The 26,168-nt window shown below is 65.8% G+C and overlaps 1 protein-coding gene across 1 annotated transcript; it reads left to right on the plus strand.

Moving 5' to 3' along the window:
• The first annotated feature begins 20,509 nt into the window (after positions 1–20,509).
• LOC135330659 (maestro heat-like repeat-containing protein family member 7) lies at positions 20,510–25,033 on the plus strand. Its single transcript, XM_064524885.1, has 12 exons — positions 20,510–20,905; positions 21,021–21,175; positions 21,330–21,477; positions 21,569–21,747; positions 21,828–21,965; positions 22,079–22,193; positions 22,705–22,845; positions 22,932–23,108; positions 23,196–23,387; positions 23,480–23,581; positions 23,963–24,065; positions 24,852–25,033. The coding sequence occupies exons 1-12, from the start codon at positions 20,510–20,512 to the stop codon at positions 25,031–25,033; spliced, it is 2,028 nt and encodes a 675-aa protein (XP_064380955.1).
• The last annotated feature ends 1,135 nt before the right edge of the window (positions 25,034–26,168 follow it).

Below are 26,168 nucleotides of genomic sequence, written 5' to 3' on the forward strand. Positions count from 1 at the left end.
GTGTCCCTGGGAGGGGGACGGGCCCAGTGCTGCCAACACCTGTACCGGGGGTCCCTGCAGCTGCGGGAGGCCGGGCCGGTAGCCAGCGAGTATGTGAGGCGCAGCTGCTGTTACCTGGAGCATCCTCGGGCCCCCCTGCGCGAGCAGGCCGTGCGCTTCATCGGTGAGACCCTCCCGGACGCCCGCGACCCTCTCCCCAGCCCCCAGGTTCTTCTCCGCAACCCCCACGTCACTCTCCCAAGTGCCCTTGTCCTTCTCCTCAATGACCGTGACCCCCTCCCCAGCCCCTGGGTCCCCCTCTCCAGCCTCTGGGCCCCACTCCTCAACGCCTGGGTCCCTCTCCCCAACACCTGGGACCCTCCTCCAAGTCCCTAGGTGGTCCTCTGTAACACCTAGGTCCTTCTCCCCAGCCCCCGACTCCCTCTCCCCAGCCCCACGGTCCCTCTCCCCTGTGCCAGGTCCCTGTCCCAAAGCCCAGGTCCCTCTCCCCAGTGCCCGGGTCCCTCTCCGCAGCCCCAAATCCCTCTCCCCTGGCCCGGGTCTCGCCTTGTGACGGGCTGTGTGTGCCTAGGGCTCGCTGGGCGGCTCCTGGACTGGCGCGGGGAGAAGCTGGAGGAGATGTGCAGCCGTGCGTAGGATGCCTGTGGTTGGCCGGGGCTGGCGGGAGGAGGCCGGGCCTGGGGACGGAGGGAATTTCCGGGGCATTTGAGGGCTGGTGTTTTGGGCCAGGCAGAGAGCGCCCGTGCCCTGCGCCAGGCTGGAGGCCTCTTACATGCCTTCCTGGAGGGAATTTTTGGGGCATTTGGGGTATTGCTGAGCAGGGACAGGTCCCCTTGTGCCCTGCGCCCCCCTGGCCCTCTCCCTTGAGCAGCAGCCTGGGATCTCTGCTGATACAGGGCTTGATCGCCGCTCTCTTTCCTCCCATCTCAGTCCTTCAGCGCTTGGAAAAAGACAGCAGCCCCACGGTCCGCTGCCTGGGCATGCAGACCATCTTCATCCTCCGAGCACCCAGGAAAGCATCCCCATCAGGCTTCTCCTTCCAAGCCCTGCACGCCTGCCTGCGGAGAGCCCGGCAGCTGTGGCGCCCAGGCCCAGGCACCGGTGCGGCCTGAGCATCCCCGAATTCGGCATCCTCCAATCGCCAGTCTGCCCCCCGCGCAGAGCACATTCAGCAAAGCAGGGGGCTCCGGGCCCTGTGCCCTTGGGCTTGCACAAGGATGGAGATGCTACAACCTGCCTGGGCAGACCTGTTGCTGTGTTTGCCCATGCCCATAGTAAAAAAGGCTTTTTCTTGTGCTCACCGGGAAGGCTGGGGCAGATGGGGCCGGTGGGGGCTGCAGGGCAAGCGCGGGAGGAGGAGCGCGGACGCCCGCGTTTGGCCGTGGAGAGGAGGCAGATGCAGCTGGAGAGCAGGAGGTGACAGAGGGCATGGGAGGGTGGGTGCTTTCTGGGGCCCTGCGGCAAACCTGAAGGGCAAAGCAAGCAAGCCAGTGCCCTCACAGCCACCTCTGGGGCATCTGAAGGCATGTGAAGTGCCCTGCAGTCCCATCAGGACACGCGCATGTGCCTCTCAGTGCACCCAGGGCTCTCTGTGTGCCTTTCTGCATGCCCCAGGCCCCCCCATGGGCCTTTCGGTGCACCCCGGTGCCCTCCTGTATCTTTGAGTGCATCCCAGGCCCCTCCGTGCACATTTCAGTGCATCTCGGGCTCCTCCGTGCACCTCTCGGTGCATCTCAGCCTCCTCTGTGCACCTCTCGGTGCTCCTCAGTACCCCGAGGACAGCCTGCCCAAAGGCCCACGGAGCCTCCGCAAGCCCTGCTCCCCCTGTGCAGCTGCCCCTGAGCCACAGGGCTCCCTAGTCCTGCACGTGGTGCTGGGTCCCATGTCACCTCCGGCATCTCCCCAGACACCCACGCACCACGCAGGGCTCTGGATATCTCCAGTAGCATTGCAGCAGACTGGTGCCCCCTCCTCCTCCCTTGGGATGTGGGGGTCCTCCACAGCTCTTCTGCAGCATGAGGGCCTTGGCAAGGTCCACGATGCTTCCTCTGGGGTCCCCCATGAGTTCCTTGGTGCCTCCTCCTCTCGGGTGCCCCATAGCTGCTCCTGCCATGCCCAGAGCCACGTGCAGCACTGCCGCCTATATGCTTGCAGCACATCTGGGGGATGGCCCTCCCCCTCTGTCCACCCCAAAAAGACCCTCCCCTGCTGAGGGCCCTGCAGATGCCCCCCTCCCACCCAAACCAGCCCCAAGGCCCCTAAACCAGCTACAAATCCTGCTCCAAAGCCCTTAACGACCCCCAGACCCTGCCCCAACACCCCACTTAGCCTCCAAATGCCCCCAACCTCTGCCCCAACACCCTCACCAAACCCAGAACCCTATCCCAAAGCCCCAAGCCCCCCCAAAACCACCCCGAACCCTGCCTCAACAGCAGCAAGCTAGCCCTTGAATACACTTTCTTCTCAACTAACACAGATGTCACCAGCATCACCTAGGGGAAACAGCAGGGCCCAGCCGGCAGCCCTGCACCCTGCTTGGCTCTGAAACCAGCACGGATGGAGGCCAGCCTGGCTCCTGATGGCCTCACGCCACGCTGGGATCCTCCTTGCTGCCCACAACAGGACTGCAGTGACCCCGCTGACCCGACCCCCACCCCACCCCGGGCCCCGAGCCCTGCCCCAGGGCCCCGGATCACCCTCAAACCCTGCCCCAGGCTCCCACAACACCCCAGACCCTGCCCCAGCGCACCTCCATGCATGAATTCAACAGCGCTCATTTAGAAGAAAAATGCCAAGGTGACTGCTAGTTTTACTGAGTATTGGGACGAATCATTTGTGTGCTTGGCAGGTGCTGTCCTTAAAGACCTGCCGGCTCTCCTGAGCTCCTGGGCTCTTCAGAGCTGCCTCCCATGGGACCCCACCCACCATGGGTCCCCTGCAGAGGCCAAAGTCTGCTCCTCTAAAGTCCAGGCTCTGTACTCTGCTACTGTCCTTCCTCAGTCCCTTCAGGATCCGGGACTCCACTATTCCATGGTCACTGGAAGCGAGGCTGGCACTGACTAAACCATTCCCGATCAGTTCCTCCTTGTTTGCCACTTCCAGATGCAGGAAAGCATCACCCTTATCGGCCCATCTGGCAGCAGTGCCAAGTTGTTGTCCCCGACACCCTCCGGACTCCTTAAGCACTCGCCTGTCTGCCCTTCCAGGGAATGGCAGCGAGATAAAGGAGATACAGGTCTCCCTCTCTCAGCGAAGCCATCGCCAGGCCTAACTGCTCTTCTGCTCTCCCCCATTCTCCTCAACCCACCGCGCACACAGCGTGCTGCCAAGCTCTCTCCTCCAAGCACACCTCTCAATGTGGCCCCTTTGTCAGAGTCACGCGCCCGTCCCAAGGCTCCCGCGCGGGTTTCCTGGGACACACAAATGCCTCTCGGGAGCTGCGGGAGCGCCGGGCAGGTGGCCGGCACCCCGCTCCAGGCACGTCTCGCCCCACTCCCCTGGCCAGCTCGGGGACAGCTGCCCTACGGGCACCCCCAGGCCTCTCGCCTCCCGCCTCCTCCCAAGCGGCGGCACCGACCTGGGCGCGTGCTCACCTGCCCTGCACGGGGCGCCATGCCATTGGCTGTCCGCGTGTCGCTCAGCACACATCCCACCCCTCCCAGACGCCGCCTGGATCACCGCCTCCACCTCGCTAGCTGATTGGCCCATCGGCACAGGGGGGCGGGGCCCTCCCTGCAGGGCTCGGGGGCCCTTGGGCCTTGCCGCGAGAGCTGCCGCCGCGGGGGCGTTCGGAGCGCGGGGTCGCTCGCGGGCTTTTCCGTGTGCAAAGGCGTGGCCGAGCGTGGTGAGAGGAAGGAAAGGCACAGCCATTTCCACGGGAAACAAGTAGAAATGCCTGGAGAGCGATGGCAGGGGATGTGTGTGTGTGAACCTTTTGTCTGGGAAAACCAGGACCCCATCTCCGTCCCCACCCTACAGCACCGTGGGGCGGCCGGCAGCTCCGTGCTCTTCCTCACCCTGCACGTGTTCCCGATCTGAGGTAGCTCCCAAGCCCCCCAAACTGCCAGCCCCCGCCACCTAGCCCCATTTGCCCCATGGCAGCCCCTGCACCAGCCGCCCTCAGGTGCCTCAGGCCCCTGGCTGCCCCTGGGCATGGGGACCCCCCCACCAACCTCCCTACTTTGGACCCACACGGGGAACCCCAGCTCAGTGGTGGCCCTTCGTGGGTCACACTTGTGTAATTAGCTAACGAGCAGCCCCCCTCTTGCCCCCCAGACAGCCCCATGGACATGTCACTGCAGCGAGCTGCAGCAGAGACCGGCCAGGGGTGATGTCGGGGCCCTTTGTGACACGTCTCCCCCCACCAATTGTGACCCCCATGGTGCCCCCCCCGGTGTCGCCTGGCGCCCCACGGCCCCTCAGTGCGTGGGGAGCAGAGCGGCTGGGATCTCCCCAGGGAGCTCCCTCAGCCACCCCACAACGTGGCCCCACGGCCCCGTGAAGGACCCCCCCATTCCCCATCGTTCCTTTGTATCCCACCTGGGCCCCGGCCCCCGGCATGGCGGAGAGATGCCCCAGCCACCCCGCGGCCACGTGGGGCGAAGAAGAGGACCGTCCTCCCAGTCGCCCCACGGAGGCCTGGGTCGAGGAGGAGGACAGATGTCCCGGCTTCTCCATGAGGACCTGGGTCAAGGAGGAGGACGAAGCCCCTGGCCACCCCATAGGGGCCTGGGTGGAGGAGTGGGACGAACCTCCCGGCTTCTCCATGGGGCCCTGGCTCAAGGAGGAGGATGGACCCGCCAGCTGCTCCATGGAGGCCTGCGAGGAGGCTGTGCAAACAGATGTGATCCCCGTGGCCATTGAGGGCATGAAGGACATGAGCGCCTGCGACACCTCAGCAGCAACGCACATGCTGGAGGATATGATGGGATACTGCGCTGCCAAGCCAGAGCATGTAAGCCTCCATCCCACTGGTGATGGTCCCCAAAGCCAGGGCTCTCCAGCACAGTTTGAGCCTGGCAGGGGGTTCCCTGGGGCAGCACACTGGTGCCAACCCGTGTCCCTTCCAGCTGCAGCAGATTGTGGCATATATCTATGAGAAATTGCCAGGCATCAGGGAGGCCACAGCCCAGGGCATCCTCAAGAGCTTCCTTCTCCTCCTGACATGCCACTACCCCAGCGAGGTGGTCACCGGCCTCCTGAACTGCTCCCCGACCTGTGACAGGTACACCTCCTGCATTGCCAGCCTGAGTGCAGCAGCCCCAGGGCTGGAGCTGTGCTCCCTCCAGGCGCCACAGAGCCACCGGGTCGGCCAGCCCTGGCAAGGGTCAGCGGGATGCCAGGACGCTGGCCCGACCCTTTCTGGCTCGGGTTCACAGCGTTGCCGTGGCCATGTGGGAGGTGACGGTCTCCCAGTCGTTGACAGCTGAGAAGGTGCTGCAGGAGCTGCTCTGTGTGCTGCAAGAGCGGCCCCTCTGCAAGCCGGGCACCACCATCAAGGACCTCACCTGCATGCTCCCCCTGACCGTGAGTTGCCCCACAGGCTGGCTGGGCGAGGGAGGCCTCCCTGTGCAGGCAGCTGTGGCACTAGCGAGGGCTGTCCTTGGCATCTTTGCAGGCGACCCGGGCGCTGAACATCATCCTTCTGCAGCACACTTGCAAGCAGGAGGTGAAGGCGCTCTTCCCCCGCCTCTACCTGGCCCTGCTCTTCCAGGTGTCCTTTACCCTCGTCCACGCGCCAGAGGACATCCCCGCCTTCAGCCGTGAGGGCAAACTCATGTCTCCCAGGCCTGTCAGGTACCGTGTCTCCCCGGTCCGTCCCCTGCTGCCCATGCCGGAGCATGGAGGGACAAACCAGTGCTCTTCTCCCCGGGCAGGACAGCGGTACAAGCCATGCAGGCGCTGCTGTGCTGCACTGGCTACGGGGAGCAGGTCACTGCCATGCAGCAGCAGGGTGGCTGGGAGATGATCAGCCGGCCCGAGACCCACCTCACGGGGGTTGCCTTGCTGGCCAGGTAAGCCCCCTCCAGTCCTTGGCTCCCCATCCCACCCTGGGAGCCCCACGGGGTCCCTGTGCGGTTTGCCCATCCGCCTTGGCTGCCACGGTGCCCCTCCCGCCCACGGCCAGGCAGATGCGGGGGAACCCCCCGGAGGAGCGTGCCGAGATCTTCCTGAACCTGAGCCTGGCCCTGAGGGGCAAGGACAAGTGCCAGGAGATCCCCTCTATGGCCTTCTTCATCGAGGTAGGCTGCGGGGTGCTGGCATGAGTGGGAAGGGGGCGGCTGTTGGCGGCAGAGCTAGGGCTCTGCCGGTGCCTCCGTTAGTCCCCAGCTGCCACCTGTGTTTCAAGCAGCCTCCGTGCTGGCCCTGCGCACTCCATGTCCCTTGAAGAGAGGCCAGAGGGCTGCAGATGGGGCCCGGCTGAGGGGATGGGGACACGAGGGTGGCGATGAGTGGACAGGGATGGGGTGGAGGGGTCGTGGATGAGGGGACAAGGATGAGGGGATTCAGATGGGGCCGGAGATGAGGGGCTGCAGCCTGGGCTGGGGATGCGGGGCCGGGGCCAGGGCCGGGGGAGGAGGAGGACAAGGGGTAGGGGCTGGGGCCGGAGCCAAGGGGCTGCCGATGGGGCTGGGGCTGGAGCCGGGGCCGAGTGGGAGGTGGCAGCGGGAATGCCATGCCACGTGCCGGGGTCTCGGTCCTGGGGGTGGCCACCAGTCCCCGTGCCAGCCCGGCCCTGTGCCGTTGCAGCTGCTGCAGTGCCCCGACCTGTGTGCGGCAGCCGACGAGGCAGCGCTGAGCCTCTGCCAGGCGCGGCTGGACAACGAGCGCCAGGTCATGCGCTGGCTGGCGCTCCGCGGCTTCCTCGCGCTCTCTGAGAAACCTGCCACGGTGAGTGAGCACGCGCTGCCGGCGCCTGCGTCTGGGGCATTTCCACCACCAGCAGTATAAGGAAAACCCTGCACGTCCCCCTGCAGGCAAGGAAGATGCAGGAGTTCATCCCAGACGTGGTGCAGCGGCTGCAGGACGCCGATGGGGAGATGGATGCCAAGGCGCTGGCGGTGCTGCGCAACGTGCTGCGCCACGCCAACCCGCGGCAGGCCAGCCACATGGCTGTGCAGCTGGCCCGTGACCTCCTGTCCCTCTTCCCCAGCGTGAGGATGGTGGCAGGGAACTGGTAGGGGGCCCTTTCTGGTTGCCCCCCACCGCCATCACTGAGGTTGCCATGCTTGCCCCGGCAGGAGGTCGGCGTGGTGCGGGAAATGGCCATGCGACTCTTTGGGGAGCTGCTGGGCCGGGCGGTAGGCGGTGAGAGGCAGCATATGAAGCAGCTGGCGCGCCAGGGGCTGCTGCCCCTCTTCCTCCATTTTGGGGACCCACACCCTGGTGCGGCACAGGTACAGGGCACGGTGGCGGGCCATGCGGCCGCTCCGGTAGGCAGCCCAGGCAGCTGTGGGGGAGGCGGCGGGGGGGGGTGTCCTGGCCTGGCCGCAGTGCCATCGCCCATCTCCCTGCTCCTTCCCAGGCCGCCCAGGCAGCCCTCGTGGACGCTGCAAAGCTCCTCAGCTGGAAGCAGCTCCGGAAGCTGGCCGAGACGGCGCAGACGTGGCACACTGGCGAGTGCCTGGTAAGGAGGCCTGGCCGTGTCAGACCCGTCCTGGTGGTGCTGGCCCCTGTCCTGGTAGTGCCAGCACCTCTCCTGGCAGAGCCAGCCCCTGTCCCAGCAGTGCCAGCATCTTTCCTGGAAGGGCCAGCCCCTATCCCATAGGTGCCAGCTCCTGTCCCAGAGGTGCCTGCGCCTCTCCTGGTGGACCAGCCCCTGTCCCAGTGGTGCCAGCCCCTGTCCGTTCTGTGCCAGCACCTTTTCCAGCAGTGACAGCACGGGTGCCGGTTGTGCCCGTGCCTGTCCCATGGAGGTTGCCAACGCCTGTGCTAGAGAGGGGGACGGGTGTCCCTGGGAGGGGGACGGGCCCAGTGCTGCCAACACCCGTACCGGGGGTCCCTGCAGCTGCGGGAGGCCGGGCCGGTAGCCAGCGAGTATGTGAGGCGCAGCTGCTGTTACCTGGAGCATCCTCGGGCCCCCCTGCGCGAGCAGGCCGTGCGCTTCATCGGTGAGACCCTCCCGGACGCCCGCGACCCTCTCCCCAGCCCCCAGGTTCTTCTCTGCAACCCCCACGTCACTCTCCCAAGTGCCCTTGTCCTTCTCCTCAATGACCGTGACCCCCTCCCCAGCCCCTGGGTCCCCCTCTCCAGCCTCTGGGCCCCACTCCTCAACGCCTGGGTCCCTCTCCCCAACACCTGGGACCCTCCTCCAAGTCCCTAGGTGGTCCTCTGTAACACCTAGGTCCTTCTCCCCAGCCCCCGACTCCCTCTCCCCAGCCCCACGGTCCCTCTCCCGTGTGCCAGGTCCCTGTCCCAAAGCCCAGGTCCCTCTCCCCAGTGCCCGGGTCCCTCTCCGCAGCCCCAAATCCCTCTCCCCTGGCCCGGGTCTCGCCTTGTGACGGGCTGTGTGTGCCTAGGGCTCGCTGGGCGGCTCCTGGACTGGCGTGGGGAGAAGCTGGAGGAGATGTGCAGCCGTGCGTAGGATGCCTGTGGTTGGCCGGGGCTGGCGGGAGGAGGCCGGGCCTGGGGACGGAGGGAATTTCCGGGGCATTTGAGGGCTGGTGTTTTGGGCCAGGCAGAGAGCGCCCGTGCCCTGCGCCAGGCTGGAGGCCTCTTACATGCCTTCCTGGAGGGAATTTTTGGGGCATTTGGGGTATTGCTGAGCAGGGACAGGTCCCCTTGTGCCCTGCGCCCCCCTGGCCCTCTCCCTTGAGCAGCAGCCTGGGATCTCTGCTGATACAGGGCTTGATCGCCGCTCTCTTTCCTCCCATCTCAGTCCTTCAGCGCTTGGAAAAAGACAGCAGCCCCACGGTCCGCTGCCTGGGCATGCAGACCATCTTCATCCTCCGAGCACCCAGGAAAGCATCCCCATCAGGCTTCTCCTTCCAAGCCCTGCGCGCCTGCCTGCGGAGAGCCCGGCAGCTGTGGCGCCCAGGCCCAGGCACCGGTGCGGCCTGAGCATCCCCGAATTCGGCATCCTCCAATCGCCAGTCTGCCCCCCGCGCAGAGCACATTCAGCAAAGCAGGGGGCTCCGGGCCCTGTGCCCTTGGGCTTGCACAAGGATGGAGATGCTACAACCTGCCTGGGCAGACCTGTTGCTGTGTTTGCCCACGCCCATAGTAAAAAAGGCTTTTTCTTGTGCTCACCGGGAAGGCTGGGGCAGATGGGGCCGGTGGGGGCTGCAGGGCAAGCGCGGGAGGAGGAGCGCGGACGCCCGCGTTTGGCCGTGGAGAGGAGGCAGATGCAGCTGGAGAGCAGGAGGTGACAGAGGGCATGGGAGGGTGGGTGCTTTCTGGGGCCCTGCGGCAAACCTGAAGGGCAAAGCAAGCAAGCCAGTGCCCTCACAGCCACCTCTGGGGCATCTGAAGGCATGTGAATTGCCCTGCAGTCCCATCAGGACACGCGCATGTGCCTCTCAGTGCACCCAGGGCTCTCTGTGTGCCTTTCTGCATGCCCCAGGCCCCCCCATGGGCCTTTCGGTGCACCCCGGTGCCCTCCTGTATCTTTGAGTGCATCCCAGGCCCCTCCATGCACATTTCAGTGCATCTCGGGCTCCTCCGTGCACCTCTCGGTGCATCTCAGCCTCCTCCGTGCACCTCTCGGTGCATCTCAGCCTCCTCTGTGCACCTCTCGGTGCTCCTCAGCACCCCGAGGACAGCCTGCCCAAAGGCCCACGGAGCCTCCGCAAGCCCTGCTCCCCCTGTGCAGCTGCCCCTGAGCCACAGGGCTCCCTAGTCCTGCACGTGGTGCTGGGTCCCATGTCACCTCCGGCATCTCCCCAGACACCCACGCACCACGCAGGGCTCTGGATATCTCCAGTAGCATTGCAGCAGACTGGTGCCCCCTCCTCCTCCCTTGGGATGTGGGGGTCCTCCACAGCTCTTCTGCAGCATGAGGGCCTTGGCAAGGTCCACGATGCTTCCTCTGGGGTCCCCCATGAGTTCCTTGGTGCCTCCTCCTCTCGGGTGCCCCATAGCTGCTCCTGCCATGCCCAGAGCCACGTGCAGCACTGCCGCCTATATGCTTGCAGCACATCTGGGGGATGGCCCTCCCCCTCTGTCCACCCCAAAAAGACCCTCCCCTGCTGAGGGCCCTGCAGATGCCCCCCTCCCACCCAAACCAGCCCCAAGGCCCCTAAACCAGCTACAAATCCTGCTCCAAAGCCCTTAACGACCCCCAGACCCTGCCCCAACACCCCACTTAGCCTCCAAATGCCCCCAACCTCTGCCCCAACACCCTCACCAAACCCAGAACCCTATCCCAAAGCCCCAAGCCCCCCCAAAACCACCCCCGAACCCTGCCTCAACAGCAGCAAGCTAGCCCTTGAATGCACTTTCTTCTCAACTAACACAGATGTCACCAGCATCACCTAGGGAAAACAGCAGGGCCCAGCCGGCAGCCCTGCACCCTGCTTGGCTCTGAAACCAGCACGGATGGAGGCCAGCCTGGCTCCTGATGGCCTCACGCCACGCTGGGATCCTCCTTGCTGCCCACAACAGGACTGCAGTGACCCCGCTGACCCGACCCCCACCCCACCCCGGGCCCCGAGCCCTGCCCCAGGGCCCCGGATCACCCTCAAACCCTGCCCCAGGCTCCCACAACACCCCAGACCCTGCCCCAGCGCACCTCCATGCATGAATTCAACAGCGCTCATTTAGAAGAAAAATGCCAAGGTGACTGCTAGTTTTACTGAGTATTGGGACGAATCATTTGTGTGCTTGGCAGGTGCTGTCCTTAAAGACCTGCCGGCTCTCCTGAGCTCCTGGGCTCTTCAGAGCTGCCTCCCATGGGACCCCACCCACCATGGGTCCCCTGCAGAGGCCAAAGTCTGCTCCTCTAAAGTCCAGGCTCTGTACTCTGCTACTGTCCTTCCTCAGTCCCTTCAGGATCCGGGACTCCACTATTCCATGGTCACTGGAAGCGAGGCTGGCACTGACTAAACCATTCCCGATCAGTTCCTCCTTGTTTGCCACTTCCAGATGCAGGAAAGCATCACCCTTATCGGCCCATCTGGCAGCAGTGCCAAGTTGTTGTCCCCGACACCCTCCGGACTCCTTAAGCACTCGCCTGTCTGCCCTTCCAGGGAATGGCAGCGAGATAAAGGAGATACAGGTCTCCCTCTCTCAGCGAAGCCATCGCCAGGCCTAACTGCTCTTCTGCTCTCCCCCATTCTCCTCAACCCACCGCGCACACAGCGTGCTGCCAAGCTCTCTCCTCCAAGCACACCTCTCAATGTGGCCCCTTTGTCAGAGTCACGCGCCCGTCCCAAGGCTCCCGCGCGGGTTTCCTGGGACACACAAATGCCTCTCGGGAGCTGCGGGAGCGCCGGGCAGGTGGCCGGCACCCCGCTCCAGGCACGTCTCGCCCCACTCCCCTGGCCAGCTCGGGGACAGCTGCCCTACGGGCACCCCCAGGCCTCTCGCCTCCCGCCTCCTCCCAAGCGGCGGCACCGACCTGGGCGCGTGCTCACCTGCCCTGCACGGGGCGCCATGCCATTGGCTGTCCGCGTGTCGCTCAGCACACATCCCACCCCTCCCAGACGCCGCCTGGATCACCGCCTCCACCTCGCTAGCTGATTGGCCCATCGGCACAGGGGGGCGGGGCCCTCCCTGCAGGGCTCGGGGGCCCTTGGGCCTTGCCGCGAGAGCTGCCGCCGCGGGGGCGTTCGGAGCGCGGGGTCGCTCGCGGGCTTTTCCGTGTGCAAAGGCGTGGCCGAGCGTGGTGAGAGGAAGGAAAGGCACAGCCATTTCCACGGGAAACAAGTAGAAATGCCTGGAGAGCGATGGCAGGGGATGTGTGTGTGTGAACCTTTTGTCTGGGAAAACCAGGACCCCATCTCCGTCCCCACCCTACAGCACCGTGGGGCGGCCGGCAGCTCCGTGCTCTTCCTCACCCTGCACGTGTTCCCGATCTGAGGTAGCTCCCAAGCCCCCCAAACTGCCAGCCCCCGCCACCTAGCCCCATTTGCCCCATGGCAGCCCCTGCACCAGCCGCCCTCAGGTGCCTCAGGCCCCTGGCTGCCCCTGGGCATGGGGACCCCCCCACCAACCTCCCTACTTTGGACCCACACGGGGAACCCCAGCTCAGTGGTGGCCCTTCGTGGGTCACACTTGTGTAATTAGCTAACGAGCAGCCCCCCTCTTGCCCCCCAGACAGCCCCATGGACATGTCACTGCAGCGAGCTGCAGCAGAGACCGGCCAGGGGTGATGTCGGGGCCCTTTGTGACACGTCTCCCCCCACCAATTGTGACCCCCATGGTGCCCCCCCCGGTGTCGCCTGGCGCCCCACGGCCCCTCAGTGCGTGGGGAGCAGAGCGGCTGGGATCTCCCCAGGGAGCTCCCTCAGCCACCCCACGACGTGGCCCCACGGCCCCGTGAAGGACCCCCCCATTCCCCATCGTTCCTTTGTATCCCACCTGGGCCCCGGCCCCCGGCATGGCGGAGAGATGCCCCAGCCACCCCGCGGCCACGTGGGGCGAAGAAGAGGACCGTCCTCCCAGTCGCCCCACGGAGGCCTGGGTCGAGGAGGAGGACAGATGTCCCGGCTTCTCCATGAGGACCTGGGTCAAGGAGGAGGACGAAGCCCCTGGCCACCCCATAGGGGCCTGGGTGGAGGAGTGGGACGAACCTCCCGGCTTCTCCATGGGGCCCTGGCTCAAGGAGGAGGATGGACCCGCCAGCTGCTCCATGGAGGCCTGCGAGGAGGCTGTGCAAACAGATGTGATCCCCGTGGCCATTGAGGGCATGAAGGACATGAGCGCCTGCGACACCTCAGCAGCAACGCACATGCTGGAGGATATGATGGGATACTGCGCTGCCAAGCCAGAGCATGTAAGCCTCCATCCCACTGGTGATGGTCCCCAAAGCCAGGGCTCTCCAGCACAGTTTGAGCCTGGCAGGGGGTTCCCTGGGGCAGCACACTGGTGCCAACCCGTGTCCCTTCCAGCTGCAGCAGATTGTGGCATATATCTATGAGAAATTGCCAGGCATCAGGGAGGCCACAGCCCAGGGCATCCTCAAGAGCTTCCTTCTCCTCCTGACATGCCACTACCCCAGCGAGGTGGTCACCGGCCTCCTGAACTGCTCCCCGACCTGTGACAGGTACACCTCCTGCATTGCCAGCCTGAGTGCAGCAGCCCCAGGGCTGGAGCTGTGCTCCCTCCAGGCGCCACAGAGCCACCGGGTCGGCCAGCCCTGGCAAGGGTCAGCGGGATGCCAGGACGCTGGCCCGACCCTTTCTGGCTCGGGTTCACAGCGTTGCCGTGGCCATGTGGGAGGTGACGGTCTCCCAGTCGTTGACAGCTGAGAAGGTGCTGCAGGAGCTGCTCTGTGTGCTGCAAGAGCGGCCCCTCTGCAAGCCGGGCACCACCATCAAGGACCTCACCTGCATGCTCCCCCTGACCGTGAGTTGCCCCACAGGCTGGCTGGGCGAGGGAGGCCTCCCTGTGCAGGCAGCTGTGGCACTAGCGAGGGCTGTCCTTGGCATCTTTGCAGGCGACCCGGGCGCTGAACATCATCCTTCTGCAGCACACTTGCAAGCAGGAGGTGAAGGCGCTCTTCCCCCGCCTCTACCTGGCCCTGCTCTTCCAGGTGTCCTTTACCCTCGTCCACGCGCCAGAGGACATCCCCGCCTTCAGCCGTGAGGGCAAACTCATGTCTCCCAGGCCTGTCAGGTACCGTGTCTCCCCGGTCCGTCCCCTGCTGCCCATGCCGGAGCATGGAGTGACAAACCAGTGCTCTTCTCCCCGGGCAGGACAGCGGTACAAGCCATGCAGGTGCTGCTGTGCTGCACTGGCTACGGGGAGCAGGTCACTGCCATGCAGCAGCAGGGTGGCTGGGAGATGATCAGCCGGCCCGAGACCCACCTCACGGGGGTTGCCTTGCTGGCCAGGTAAGCCCCCTCCAGTCCTTGGCTCCCCATCCCACCCTGGGAGCCCCACGGGGTCCCTGTGCGGTTTGCCCATCCGCCTTGGCTGCCACGGTGCCCCTCCCGCCCATGGCCAGGCAGATGCGGGGGAACCCCCCGGAGGAGCGTGCCGAGATCTTCCTGAACCTGAGCCTGGCCCTGAGGGGCAAGGACAAGTGCCAGGAGATCCCCTCTATGGCCTTCTTCATCGAGGTAGGCTGCGGGGTGCTGGCATGAGTGGGAAGGGGGCGGCTGTTGGCGGCAGAGCTAGGGCTCTGCCGGTGCCTCCGTTAGTCCCCAGCTGCCACCTGTGTTTCAAGCAGCCTCTGTGCTGGCCCTGCGCACTCCATGTCCCTTGAAGAGAGGCCAGAGGGCTGCAGATGGGGCCCGGCTGAGGGGATGGGGACACGAGGGTGGCGATGAGTGGACAGGGATGGGGTGGAGGGGTCGTGGATGAGGGGACAAGGATGAGGGGATTCAGATGGGGCCGGAGATGAGGGGCTGCAGCCTGGGCTGGGGATGCGGGGCCGGGGCCAGGGCCGGGGGAGGAGGAGGAGGACAAGGGGTAGGGGCTGGGGCCGGAGCCAAGGGGCTGCCGATGGGGCTGGGGCTGGAGCCGGGGCCGAGTGGGAGGTGGCAGCGGGAATGCCATGCCACATGCCGGGGTCTCGGTCCTGGGGGTGGCCACCAGTCCCCGTGCCAGCCCGGCCCTGTGCCGTTGCAGCTGCTGCAGTGCCCCGACCTGTGTGCGGCAGCCGACGAGGCAGCGCTGAGCCTCTGCCAGGCGCGGCTGGACAACGAGCGCCAGGTCATGCGCTGGCTGGCGCTCCGCGGCTTCCTCGCGCTCTCTGAGAAACCTGCCACGGTGAGTGAGCACGCGCTGCCGGCGCCTGCGTCTGGGGCATTTCCACCACCAGCAGTATAAGGAAAACCCTGCACGTCCCCCTGCAGGCAAGGAAGATGCAGGAGTTCATCCCAGACGTGGTGCAGCGGCTGCAGGACGCCGATGGGAAGATGGATGCCAAGGCGCTGGCGGTGCTGCGCAACGTGCTGCGCCACGCCAACCCGCGGCAGGCCAGCCACATGGCTGTGCAGCTGGCCCGCGACCTCCTGTCCCTCTTCCCCAGCGTGAGGATGGTGGCAGGGAACTGGTAGGGGGCCCTTTCTGGTTGCCCCCCACCGCCATCGCTGAGGTTGCCATGCTTGCCCCGGCAGGAGGTCGGCGTGGTGCGGGAAATGGCCATGCGACTCTTTGGGGAGCTGCTGGGCCGGGCGGTAGGCGGTGAGAGGCAGCATATGAAGCAGCTGGCGCGCCAGGGGCTGCTGCCCCTCTTCCTCCATTTTGAGGACCCACACCCTGGTGCGGCACAGGTACAGGGCACGGTGGCGGGCCATGCGGCCGCTCCGGTAGGCAGCCCAGGCAGCTGTGGGGGAGGCGGCGGGGGGGGGTGTCCTGGCCTGGCCGCAGTGCCATCGCCCATCTCCCTGCTCCTTCCCAGGCCGCCCAGGCAGCCCTCGTGGACGCTGCAAAGCTCCTCAGCTGGAAGCAGCTCCGGAAGCTGGCCGAGACGGCGCAGACGTGGCACATTGGCGAGTGCCTGGTAAGGAGGCCTGGCCGTGTCAGACCTGTCCTGGTGGTGCTGGCCCCTGTCCTGGTAGTGCCAGCACCTCTCCTGGCAGAGCCAGCCCCTGTCCCAGCAGTGCCAGCATCTTTCCTGGAAGGGCCAGCCCCTATCCCATAGGTGCCAGCTCCTGTCCCAGAGGTGCCTGCGCCTCTCCTGGTGGACCAGCCCCTGTCCCAGTGGTGCCAGCCCCTGTCCGTTCTGTGCCAGCACCTTTTCCAGCAGGGACAGCACGGGTGCCGGTTGTGCCCGTGCCTGTCCCATGGAGGTTGCCAACGCCTGTGCTAGAGAGGGGGACGGGTGTCCCTGGGAGGGGGACGGGCCCAGTGCTGCCAACACCTGTACCGGGGGTCCCTGCAGCTGCGGGAGGCCGGGCCGGTAGCCAGCGAGTATGTGAGGCGCAGCTGCTGTTACCTGGAGCATCCTCGGGCCCCCCTGCGCGAGCAGGCCGTGCGCTTCATCGGTGAGACCCTCCCGGACGCCCGCGACCCTCTCCCCAGCCCCCAGGTTCTTCTCCGCAACCCCCACGTCACTGTCCCAAGTGCCCGTGTCCTTCTCCTCAATGACTGTGACCCCCTCCCCAGCCCCTGGGTCCCCCTCTCCAGCCCCTGGTCCCCCCCCCAGCCTCTGGGCCCCACTCCTCAATGCCTGGGTCCCTCTCCCCAACACCTGGGACCCTCCTCCAAGTCCCTAGGTCCTCCTCTGTAACACCTAGGTCCTTCTCCCCAGCCCCCGACTCCCTCTCCCCAGCCCCACGGTCCCTCTCCCCTGTGCCAGGTCCCTGTCCCAAAGCCCAGGTCCCTCTCCCCAGTGCCCGGGTCCCTCTCCGCAGCCCCAAATCCCTCTCCCCTGGCCCGGGTCTCGCCTTGTGACGGGCTGTGTGTGCCTAGGGCTCGCTGGGCGGCTCCTGGACTGGCGCGGGGAGAAGCTGGAGGAGATGTGCAGCCGTGCGTAGGATGCCTGTGGTTGGCCGGGGCTGGCGGGAGGAGGCCGGGCCTGGGGACGGAGGGAATTTCCGGGGCATTTGAGGGCTGGTGTTTTGGGCCAGGCAGAGAGCGCCCGTGCCCTGCGCCAGGCTGGAGGCCTCTTACATGCCTTCCTGGAGGGAATTTTTGGGGCATTTGGGGTATTGCTGAGCAGGGACAGGTCCCCTTGTGCCCTGCGCCCCCCTGGCCCTCTCCCTTGAGCAGCAGCCTGGGATCTCTGCTGATACAGGGCTTGATCGCCGCTCTCTTTCCTCCCATCTCAGTCCTTCAGCGCTTGGAAAAAGACAGCAGCCCCACGGTCCGCTGCCTGGGCATGCAGACCATCTTCATCCTCCGAGCACCCAGGAAAGCATCCCCATCAGGCTTCTCCTTCCAAGCCCTGCACGCCTGCCTGCGGAGAGCCCGGCAGCTGTGGCGCCCAGGCCCAGGCACCGGTGCGGCCTGAGCATCCCCGAATTCGGCATCCTCCAATCGCCAGTCTGCCCCCCGCGCAGAGCACATTCAGCAAAGCAGGGGGCTCCGGGCCCTGTGCCCTTGGGCTTGCACAAGGATGGAGATGCTACAACCTGCCTGGGCAGACCTGTTGCTGTGTTTGCCCACGCCCATAGTAAAAAAGGCTTTTTCTTGTGCTCACCAGGAAGGCTGGGGCAGATGGGGCCGGTGGGGGCTGCAGGGCAAGCGTGGGAGGAGGAGCGCGGACGCCCGCGTTTGGCCGTGGAGAGGAGGCAGATGCAGCTGGAGAGCAGGAGGTGACAGAGGGCATGGGAGGGTGGGTGCTTTCTGGGGCCCTGCGGCAAACCTGAAGGGCAAAGCAAGCAAGCCAGTGCCCTCACAGCCACCTCTGGGGCATCTGAAGGCATGTGAATTGCCCTGCAGTCCCATCAGGACACGCGCATGTGCCTCTCAGTGCACCCAGGGCTCTCTGTGTGCCTTTCTGCATGCCCCAGGCCCCCCCATGGGCCTTTCAGTGCACCCCGGTGCCCTCCTGTATCTTTGAGTGCATCCCAGGCCCCTCCGTGCACATTTCAGTGCATCTCGGGCTCCTCCGTGCACCTCTCGGTGCATCTCAGCCTCCTCTGTGCACCTCTCGGTGCTCCTCAGTACCCCGAGGACAGCCTGCCCAAAGGCCCACGGAGCCTCCGCAAGCCCTGCTCCCCCTGTGCAGCTGCCCCTGAGCCACAGGGCTCCCTAGTCCTGCACGTGGTGCTGGGTCCCATGTCACCTCCGGCATCTCCCCAGACACCCACGCACCACGCAGGGCTCTGGATATCTCCAGTAGCATTGCAGCAGACTGGTGCCCCCTCCTCCTCCCTTGGGATGTGGGGGTCCTCCACAGCTCTTCTGCAGCATGAGGGCCTTGGCAAGGTCCACGATGCTTCCTCTGGGGTCCCCCATGAGTTCCTTGGTGCCTCCTCCTCTCGGGTGCCCCATAGCTGCTCCTGCCATGCCCAGAGCCACGTGCAGCACTGCCGCCTATATGCTTGCAGCACATCTGGGGGATGGCCCTCCCCCTCTGTCCACCCCAAAAAGACCCTCCCCTGCTGAGGGCCCTGCAGATGCCCCCCTCCCACCCAAACCAGCCCCAAGGCCCCTAAACCAGCTACAAATCCTGCTCCAAAGCCCTTAACGACCCCCAGACCCTGCCCCAACACCCCACTTAGCCTCCAAATGCCCCCAACCTCTGCCCCAACACCCTCACCAAACCCAGAACCCTATCCCAAAGCCCCAAGCCCCCCCAAAACCACCCCCGAACCCTGCCTCAACAGCAGCAAGCTAGCCCTTGAATACACTTTCTTCTCAACTAACACAGATGTCACCAGCATCACCTAGGGGAAACAGCAGGGCCCAGCCGGCAGCCCTGCACCCTGCTTGGCTCTGAAACCAGCACGGATGGAGGCCAGCCTGGCTCCTGATGGCCTCACGCCACGCTGGGATCCTCCTTGCTGCCCACAACAGGACTGCAGTGACCCCGCTGACCCGACCCCCACCCCACCCCGGGCCCCGAGCCCTGCCCCAGGGCCCCGGATCACCCTCAAACCCTGCCCCAGGCTCCCACAACACCCCAGACCCTGCCCCAGCGCACCTCCATGCATGAATTCAACAGCGCTCATTTAGAAGAAAAATGCCAAGGTGACTGCTAGTTTTACTGAGTATTGGGACGAATCATTTGTGTGCTTGGCAGGTGCTGTCCTTAAAGACCTGCCGGCTCTCCTGAGCTCCTGGGCTCTTCAGAGCTGCCTCCCATGGGACCCCACCCACCATGGGTCCCCTGCAGAGGCCAAAGTCTGCTCCTCTAAAGTCCAGGCTCTGTACTCTGCTACTGTCCTTCCTCAGTCCCTTCAGGATCCGGGACTCCACTATTCCATGGTCACTGGAAGCGAGGCTGGCACTGACTAAACCATTCCCGATCAGTTCCTCCTTGTTTGCCACTTCCAGATGCAGGAAAGCATCACCCTTATCGGCCCATCTGGCAGCAGTGCCAAGTTGTTGTCCCCGACACCCTCCGGACTCCTTAAGCACTCGCCTGTCTGCCCTTCCAGGGAATGGCAGCGAGATAAAGGAGATACAGGTCTCCCTCTCTCAGCGAAGCCATCGCCAGGCCTAACTGCTCTTCTGCTCTCCCCCATTCTCCTCAACCCACCGCGCACACAGCGTGCTGCCAAGCTCTCTCCTCCAAGCACACCTCTCAATGTGGCCCCTTTGTCAGAGTCACGCGCCCGTCCCAAGGCTCCCGCGCGGGTTTCCTGGGACACACAAATGCCTCTCGGGAGCTGCGGGAGCGCCGGGCAGGTGGCCGGCACCCCGCTCCAGGCACGTCTCGCCCCACTCCCCTGGCCAGCTCGGGGACAGCTGCCCTACGGGCACCCCCAGGCCTCTCGCCTCCCGCCTCCTCCCAAGCGGCGGCACCGACCTGGGCGCGTGCTCACCTGCCCTGCACGGGGCGCCATGCCATTGGCTGTCCGCGTGTCGCTCAGCACACATCCCACCCCTCCCAGACGCCGCCTGGATCACCGCCTCCACCTCGCTAGCTGATTGGCCCATCGGCACAGGGGGGCGGGGCCCTCCCTGCAGGGCTCGGGGGCCCTTGGGCCTTGCCGCGAGAGCTGCCGCCGCGGGGGCGTTCGGAGCGCGGGGTCGCTCGCGGGCTTTTCCGTGTGCAAAGGCGTGGCCGAGCGTGGTGAGAGGAAGGAAAGGCACAGCCATTTCCACGGGAAACAAGTAGAAATGCCTGGAGAGCGATGGCAGGGGATGTGTGTGTGTGAACCTTTTGTCTGGGAAAACCAGGACCCCATCTCCGTCCCCACCCTACAGCACCGTGGGGCGGCCGGCAGCTCCGTGCTCTTCCTCACCCTGCACGTGTTCCCGATCTGAGGTAGCTCCCAAGCCCCCCAAACTGCCAGCCCCCGCCACCTAGCCCCATTTGCCCCATGGCAGCCCCTGCACCAGCCGCCCTCAGGTGCCTCAGGCCCCTGGCTGCCCCTGGGCATGGGGACCCCCCCACCAACCTCCCTACTTTGGACCCACACGGGGAACCCCAGCTCAGTGGTGGCCCTTCGTGGGTCACACTTGTGTAATTAGCTAACGAGCAGCCCCCCTCTTGCCCCCCAGACAGCCCCATGGACATGTCACTGCAGCGAGCTGCAGCAGAGACCGGCCAAGGGTGATGTCGGGGCCCTTTGTGACACGTCTCCCCCCACCAATTGTGACCCCCATGGTGCCCCCCCCGGTGTCGCCTGGCGCCCCACGGCCCCTCAGTGCGTGGGGAGCAGAGTGGCTGGGATCTCCCCAGGGAGCTCCCTCAGCCACCCCACAACGTGGCCCCACGGCCCCGTGAAGGACCCCCCCATTCCCCATCGTTCCTTTGTATCCCACCTGGGCCCCGGCCCCCGGCATGGCGGAGAGATGCCCCAGCCACCCCGCGGCCACGTGGGGCGAAGAAGAGGACCGTCCTCCCAGTCGCCCCACGGAGGCCTGGGTCGAGGAGAAGGACAGATGTCCCGGCTTCTCCATGAGGACCTGGGTCAAGGAGGAGGACGAAGCCCCTGGCCACCCCATAGGGGCCTGGGTGGAGGAGTGGGACGAACCTCCCGGCTTCTCCATGGGGCCCTGGCTCAAGGAGGAGGATGGACCCGCCAGCTGCTCCATGGAGGCCTGCGAGGAGGCTGTGCAAACAGATGTGATCCCCGTGGCCATTGAGGGCATGAAGGACATGAGCGCCTGCGACACCTCAGCAGCAACGCACATGCTGGAGGATATGATGGGATACTGCGCTGCCAAGCCAGAGCATGTAAGCCTCCATCCCACTGGTGATGGTCCCCAAAGCCAGGGCTCTCCAGCACAGTTTGAGCCTGGCAGGGGGTTCCCTGGGGCAGCACACTGGTGCCAACCCGTGTCCCTTCCAGCTGCAGCAGATTGTGGCATATATCTATGAGAAATTGCCAGGCATCAGGGAGGCCACAGCCCAGGGCATCCTCAAGAGCTTCCTTCTCCTCCTGACATGCCACTACCCCAGCGAGGTGGTCACCGGCCTCCTGAACTGCTCCCCGACCTGTGACAGGTACACCTCCTGCATTGCCAGCCTGAGTGCAGCAGCCCCAGGGCTGGAGCTGTGCTCCCTCCAGGCGCCACAGAGCCACCGGGTCGGCCAGCCCTGGCAAGGGTCAGCGGGATGCCAGGATGCTGGCCCGACCCTTTCTGGCTCGGGTTCACAGCGTTGCCGTGGCCATGTGGGAGGTGACGGTCTCCCAGTCGTTGACAGCTGAGAAGGTGCTGCAGGAGCTGCTCTGTGTGCTGCAAGAGTGGCCCCTCTGCAAGCCGGGCACCACCATCAAGGACCTCACCTGCATGCTCCCCCTGACCGTGAGTTGCCCCACAGGCTGGCTGGGCGAGGGAGGCCTCCCTGTGCAGGCAGCTGTGGCACTAGCGAGGGCTGTCCTTGGCATCTTTGCAGGCGACCCGGGCGCTGAACATCATCCTTCGGCAGCACACTTGCAAGCAGGAGGTGAAGGCGCTCTTCCCCCGCCTCTACCTGGCCCTGCTCTTCCAGGTGTCCTTTACCCTCGTCCACGCGCCAGAGGACATCCCCGCCTTCAGCCGTGAGGGCAAACTCATGTCTCCCAGGCCTGTCAGGTACCGTGTCTCCCCGGTCCGTCCCCTGCTGCCCATGCCGGAGCATGGAGGGACAAACCAGTGCTCTTCTCCCCGGGCAGGACAGCGGTACAAGCCATGCAGGCGCTGCTGTGCTGCACTGGCTACGGGGAGCAGGTCACTGCCATGCAGCAGCAGGGTGGCTGGGAGATGATCAGCCGGCCCGAGACCCACCTCACGGGGGTTGCCTTGCTGGCCAGGTAAGCCCCCTCCAGTCCTTGGCTCCCCATCCCACCCTGGGAGCCCCACGGGGTCCCTGTGCGGTTTGCCCATCCGCCTTGGCTGCCACGGTGCCCCTCCCGCCCACGGCCAGGCAGATGCGGGGGAACCCCCCGGAGGAGCGTGCCGAGATCTTCCTGAACCTGAGCCTGGCCCTGAGGGGCAAGGACAAGTGCCAGGAGATCCCCTCTATGGCCTTCTTCATCGAGGTAGGCTGCGGGGTGCTGGCATGAGTGGGAAGGGGGCGGCTGTTGGCGGCAGAGCTAGGGCTCTGCCGGTGCCTCCGTTAGTCCCCAGCTGCCACCTGTGTTTCAAGCAGCCTCCGTGCTGGCCCTGCGCACTCCATGTCCCTTGAAGAGAGGCCAGAGGGCTGCAGATGGGGCCCGGCTGAGGGGATGGGGACACGAGGGTGGCGATGAGTGGACAGGGATGGGGTGGAGGGGTCGTGGATGAGGGGACAAGGATGAGGGGATTCAGATGGGGCCGGAGATGAGGGGCTGCAGCCTGGGCTGGGGATGCGGGGCCGGGGCCAGGGCCGGGGGAGGAGGAGGAGGACAAGGGGTAGGGGCTGGGGCCGGAGCCAAGGGGCTGCCGATGGGGCTGGGGCTGGAGCCGGGGCCGAGTGGGAGGTGGCAGCGGGAATGCCATGCCACATGCCGGGGTCTCGGTCCTGGGGGTGGCCACCAGTCCCCGTGCCAGCCCGGCCCTGTGCCGTTGCAGCTGCTGCAGTGCCCCGACCTGTGTGCGGCAGCCGACGAGGCAGCGCTGAGCCTCTGCCAGGCGCGGCTGGACAACGAGCGCCAGGTCATGCGCTGGCTGGCGCTCCGCGGCTTCCTTGCGCTCTCTGAGAAACCTGCCACGGTGAGTGAGCACGCGCTGCCGGCGCCTGCGTCTGGGGCATTTCCACCACCAGCAGTATAAGGAAAACCCTGCACGTCCCCCTGCAGGCAAGGAAGATGCAGGAGTTCATCCCAGACGTGGTGCAGCGGCTGCAGGACGCCGATGGGGAGATGGATGCCAAGGCGCTGGCGGTGCTGCGCAACGTGCTGCGCCACGCCAACCCGCGGCAGGCCAGCCACATGGCTGTGCAGCTGGCCCGCGACCTCCTGTCCCTCTTCCCCAGCGTGAGGATGGTGGCAGGGAACTGGTAGGGGGCCCTTTCTGGTTGCCCCCCACCGCCATCGCTGAGGTTGCCATGCTTGCCCCGGCAGGAGGTCGGCGTGGTGCGGGAAATGGCCATGCGACTCTTTGGGGAGCTGCTGGGCCGGGCGGTAGGCGGTGAGAGGCAGCATATGAAGCAGCTGGCGCGCCAGGGGCTGCTGCCCCTCTTCCTCCATTTTGGGGACCCACACCCTGGTGCGGCACAGGTACAGGGCACGGTGGCGGGCCATGCGGCCGCTCCGGTAGGCAGCCCAGGCAGCTGTGGGGGAGGCGGCGGGGGGGGGTGTCCTGGCCTGGCCGCAGTGCCATCGCCCATCTCCCTGCTCCTTCCCAGGCCGCCCAGGCAGCCCTCGTGGACGCTGCAAAGCTCCTCAGCTGGAAGCAGCTCCGGAAGCTGGCCGAGACGGCGCAGACGTGGCACATTGGCGAGTGCCTGGTAAGGAGGCCTGGCCGTGTCAGACCCGTCCTGGTGGTGCTGGCCCCTGTCCTGGTAGTGCCAGCACCTCTCCTGGCAGAGCCAGCCCCTGTCCCAGCAGTGCCAGCATCTTTCCTGGAAGGGCCAGCCCCTATCCCATAGGTGCCAGCTCCTGTCCCAGAGGTGCCTGCGCCTCTCCTGGTGGACCAGCCCCTGTCCCAGTGGTGCCAGCCCCTGTCCGTTCTGTGCCAGCACCTTTTCCAGCAGTGACAGCACGGGTGCCGGTTGTGCCCGTGCCTGTCCCATGGAGGTTGCCAACGCCTGTGCTAGAGAGGGGGACGGGTGTCCCTGGGAGGGGGACGGGCCCAGTGCTGCCAACACCTGTACTGGGGGTCCCTGCAGCTGCGGGAGGCCGGGCCGGTAGCCAGCGAGTATGTGAGGCGCAGCTGCTGTTACCTGGAGCATCCTCGGGCCCCCCTGCGCGAGCAGGCCGTGCGCTTCATCGGTGAGACCCTCCCGGACGCCCGCGACCCTCTCCCCAGCCCCCAGGTTCTTCTCCGCAACCCCCACGTCACTGTCCCAAGTGCCCGTGTCCTTCTCCTCAATGACTGTGACCCCATCCCCAGCCCCTGGGTCCCCCTCTCCAGCCCCTGGTCCCCCCCCCAGCCTCTGGGCCCCACTCCTCAATGCCTGGGTCCCTCTCCCCAACACCTGGGACCCTCCTCCAAGTCCCTAGGTGGTCCTCTGTAACACCTAGGTCCTTCTCCCCAGCCCCCGACTCCCTCTCCCCAGCCCCACGGTCCCTCTCCCCTGTGCCAGGTCCCTGTCCCAAAGCCCAGGTCCCTCTCCCCAGTGCCCGGGTCCCTCTCCGCAGCCCCAAATCCCTCTCCCCTGGCCCGGGTCTCGCCTTGTGACGGGCTGTGTGTGCCTAGGGCTCGCTGGGCGGCTCCTGGACTGGCGCGGGGAGAAGCTGGAGGAGATGTGCAGCCGTGCGTAGGATGCCTGTGGTTGGCCGGGGCTGGCGGGAGGAGGCCGGGCCTGGGGACGGAGGGAATTTCCGGGGCATTTGAGGGCTGGTGTTTTGGGCCAGGCAGAGAGCGCCCGTGCCCTGCGCCAGGCTGGAGGCCTCTTACATGCCTTCCTGGAGGGAATTTTTGGGGCATTTGGGGTATTGCTGAGCAGGGACAGGTCCCCTTGTGCCCTGCGCCCCCCTGGCCCTCTCCCTTGAGCAGCAGCCTGGGATCTCTGCTGATACAGGGCTTGATCGCCGCTCTCTTTCCTCCCATCTCAGTCCTTCAGCGCTTGGAAAAAGACAGCAGCCCCACGGTCCGCTGCCTGGGCATGCAGACCATCTTCATCCTCCGAGCACCCAGGAAAGCATCCCCATCAGGCTTCTCCTTCCAAGCCCTGCGCGCCTGCCTGCGGAGAGCCCGGCAGCTGTGGCGCCCAGGCCCAGGCACCGGTGCGGCCTGAGCATCCCCGAATTCGGCATCCTCCGATCGCCAGTCTGCCCCCCGCGCAGAGCACATTCAGCAAAGCAGGGGGCTCCGGGCCCTGTGCCCTTGGGCTTGCACAAGGATGGAGATGCTACAACCTGCCTGGGCAGACCTGTTGCTGTGTTTGCCCACGCCCATAGTAAAAAAGGCTTTTTCTTGTGCTCACCGGGAAGGCTGGGGCAGATGGGGCCGGTGGGGGCTGCAGGGCAAGCGTGGGAGGAGGAGCGCGGACGCCCGCGTTTGGCCGTGGAGAGGAGGCAGATGCAGCTGGAGAGCAGGAGGTGACAGAGGGCATGGGAGGGTGGGTGCTTTCTGGGGCCCTGCGGCAAACCTGAAGGGCAAAGCAAGCAAGCCAGTGCCCTCACAGCCACCTCTGGGGCATCTGAAGGCATGTGAATTGCCCTGCAGTCCCATCAGGACACGCGCATGTGCCTCTCAGTGCACCCAGGGCTCTCTGTGTGCCTTTCTGCATGCCCCAGGCCCCCCCATGGGCCTTTCAGTGCACCCCGGTGCCCTCCTGTATCTTTGAGTGCATCCCAGGCCCCTCCGTGCACATTTCAGTGCATCTCGGGCTCCTCCGTGCACCTCTCGGTGCATCTCAGCCTCCTCTGTGCACCTCTCGGTGCTCCTCAGTACCCCGAGGACAGCCTGCCCAAAGGCCCACGGAGCCTCCGCAAGCCCTGCTCCCCCTGTGCAGCTGCCCCTGAGCCACAGGGCTCCCTAGTCCTGCACGTGGTGCTGGGTCCCATGTCACCTCCGGCATCTCCCCAGACACCCACGCACCACGCAGGGCTCTGGATATCTCCAGTAGCATTGCAGCAGACTGGTGCCCCCTCCTCCTCCCTTGGGATGTGGGGGTCCTCCACAGCTCTTCTGCAGCATGAGGGCCTTGGCAAGGTCCACGATGCTTCCTCTGGGGTCCCCCATGAGTTCCTTGGTGCCTCCTCCTCTCGGGTGCCCCATAGCTGCTCCTGCCATGCCCAGAGCCACGTGCAGCACTGCCGCCTATATGCTTGCAGCACATCTGGGGGATGGCCCTCCCCCTCTGTCCACCCCAAAAAGACCCTCCCCTGCTGAGGGCCCTGCAGATGCCCCCCTCCCACCCAAACCAG

Source organism: Dromaius novaehollandiae, chromosome 23 (assembly GCF_036370855.1).
Source record: "Dromaius novaehollandiae isolate bDroNov1 chromosome 23, bDroNov1.hap1, whole genome shotgun sequence".
NCBI classification, from domain to species: Eukaryota; Metazoa; Chordata; class Aves; order Casuariiformes; family Dromaiidae; genus Dromaius; species Dromaius novaehollandiae.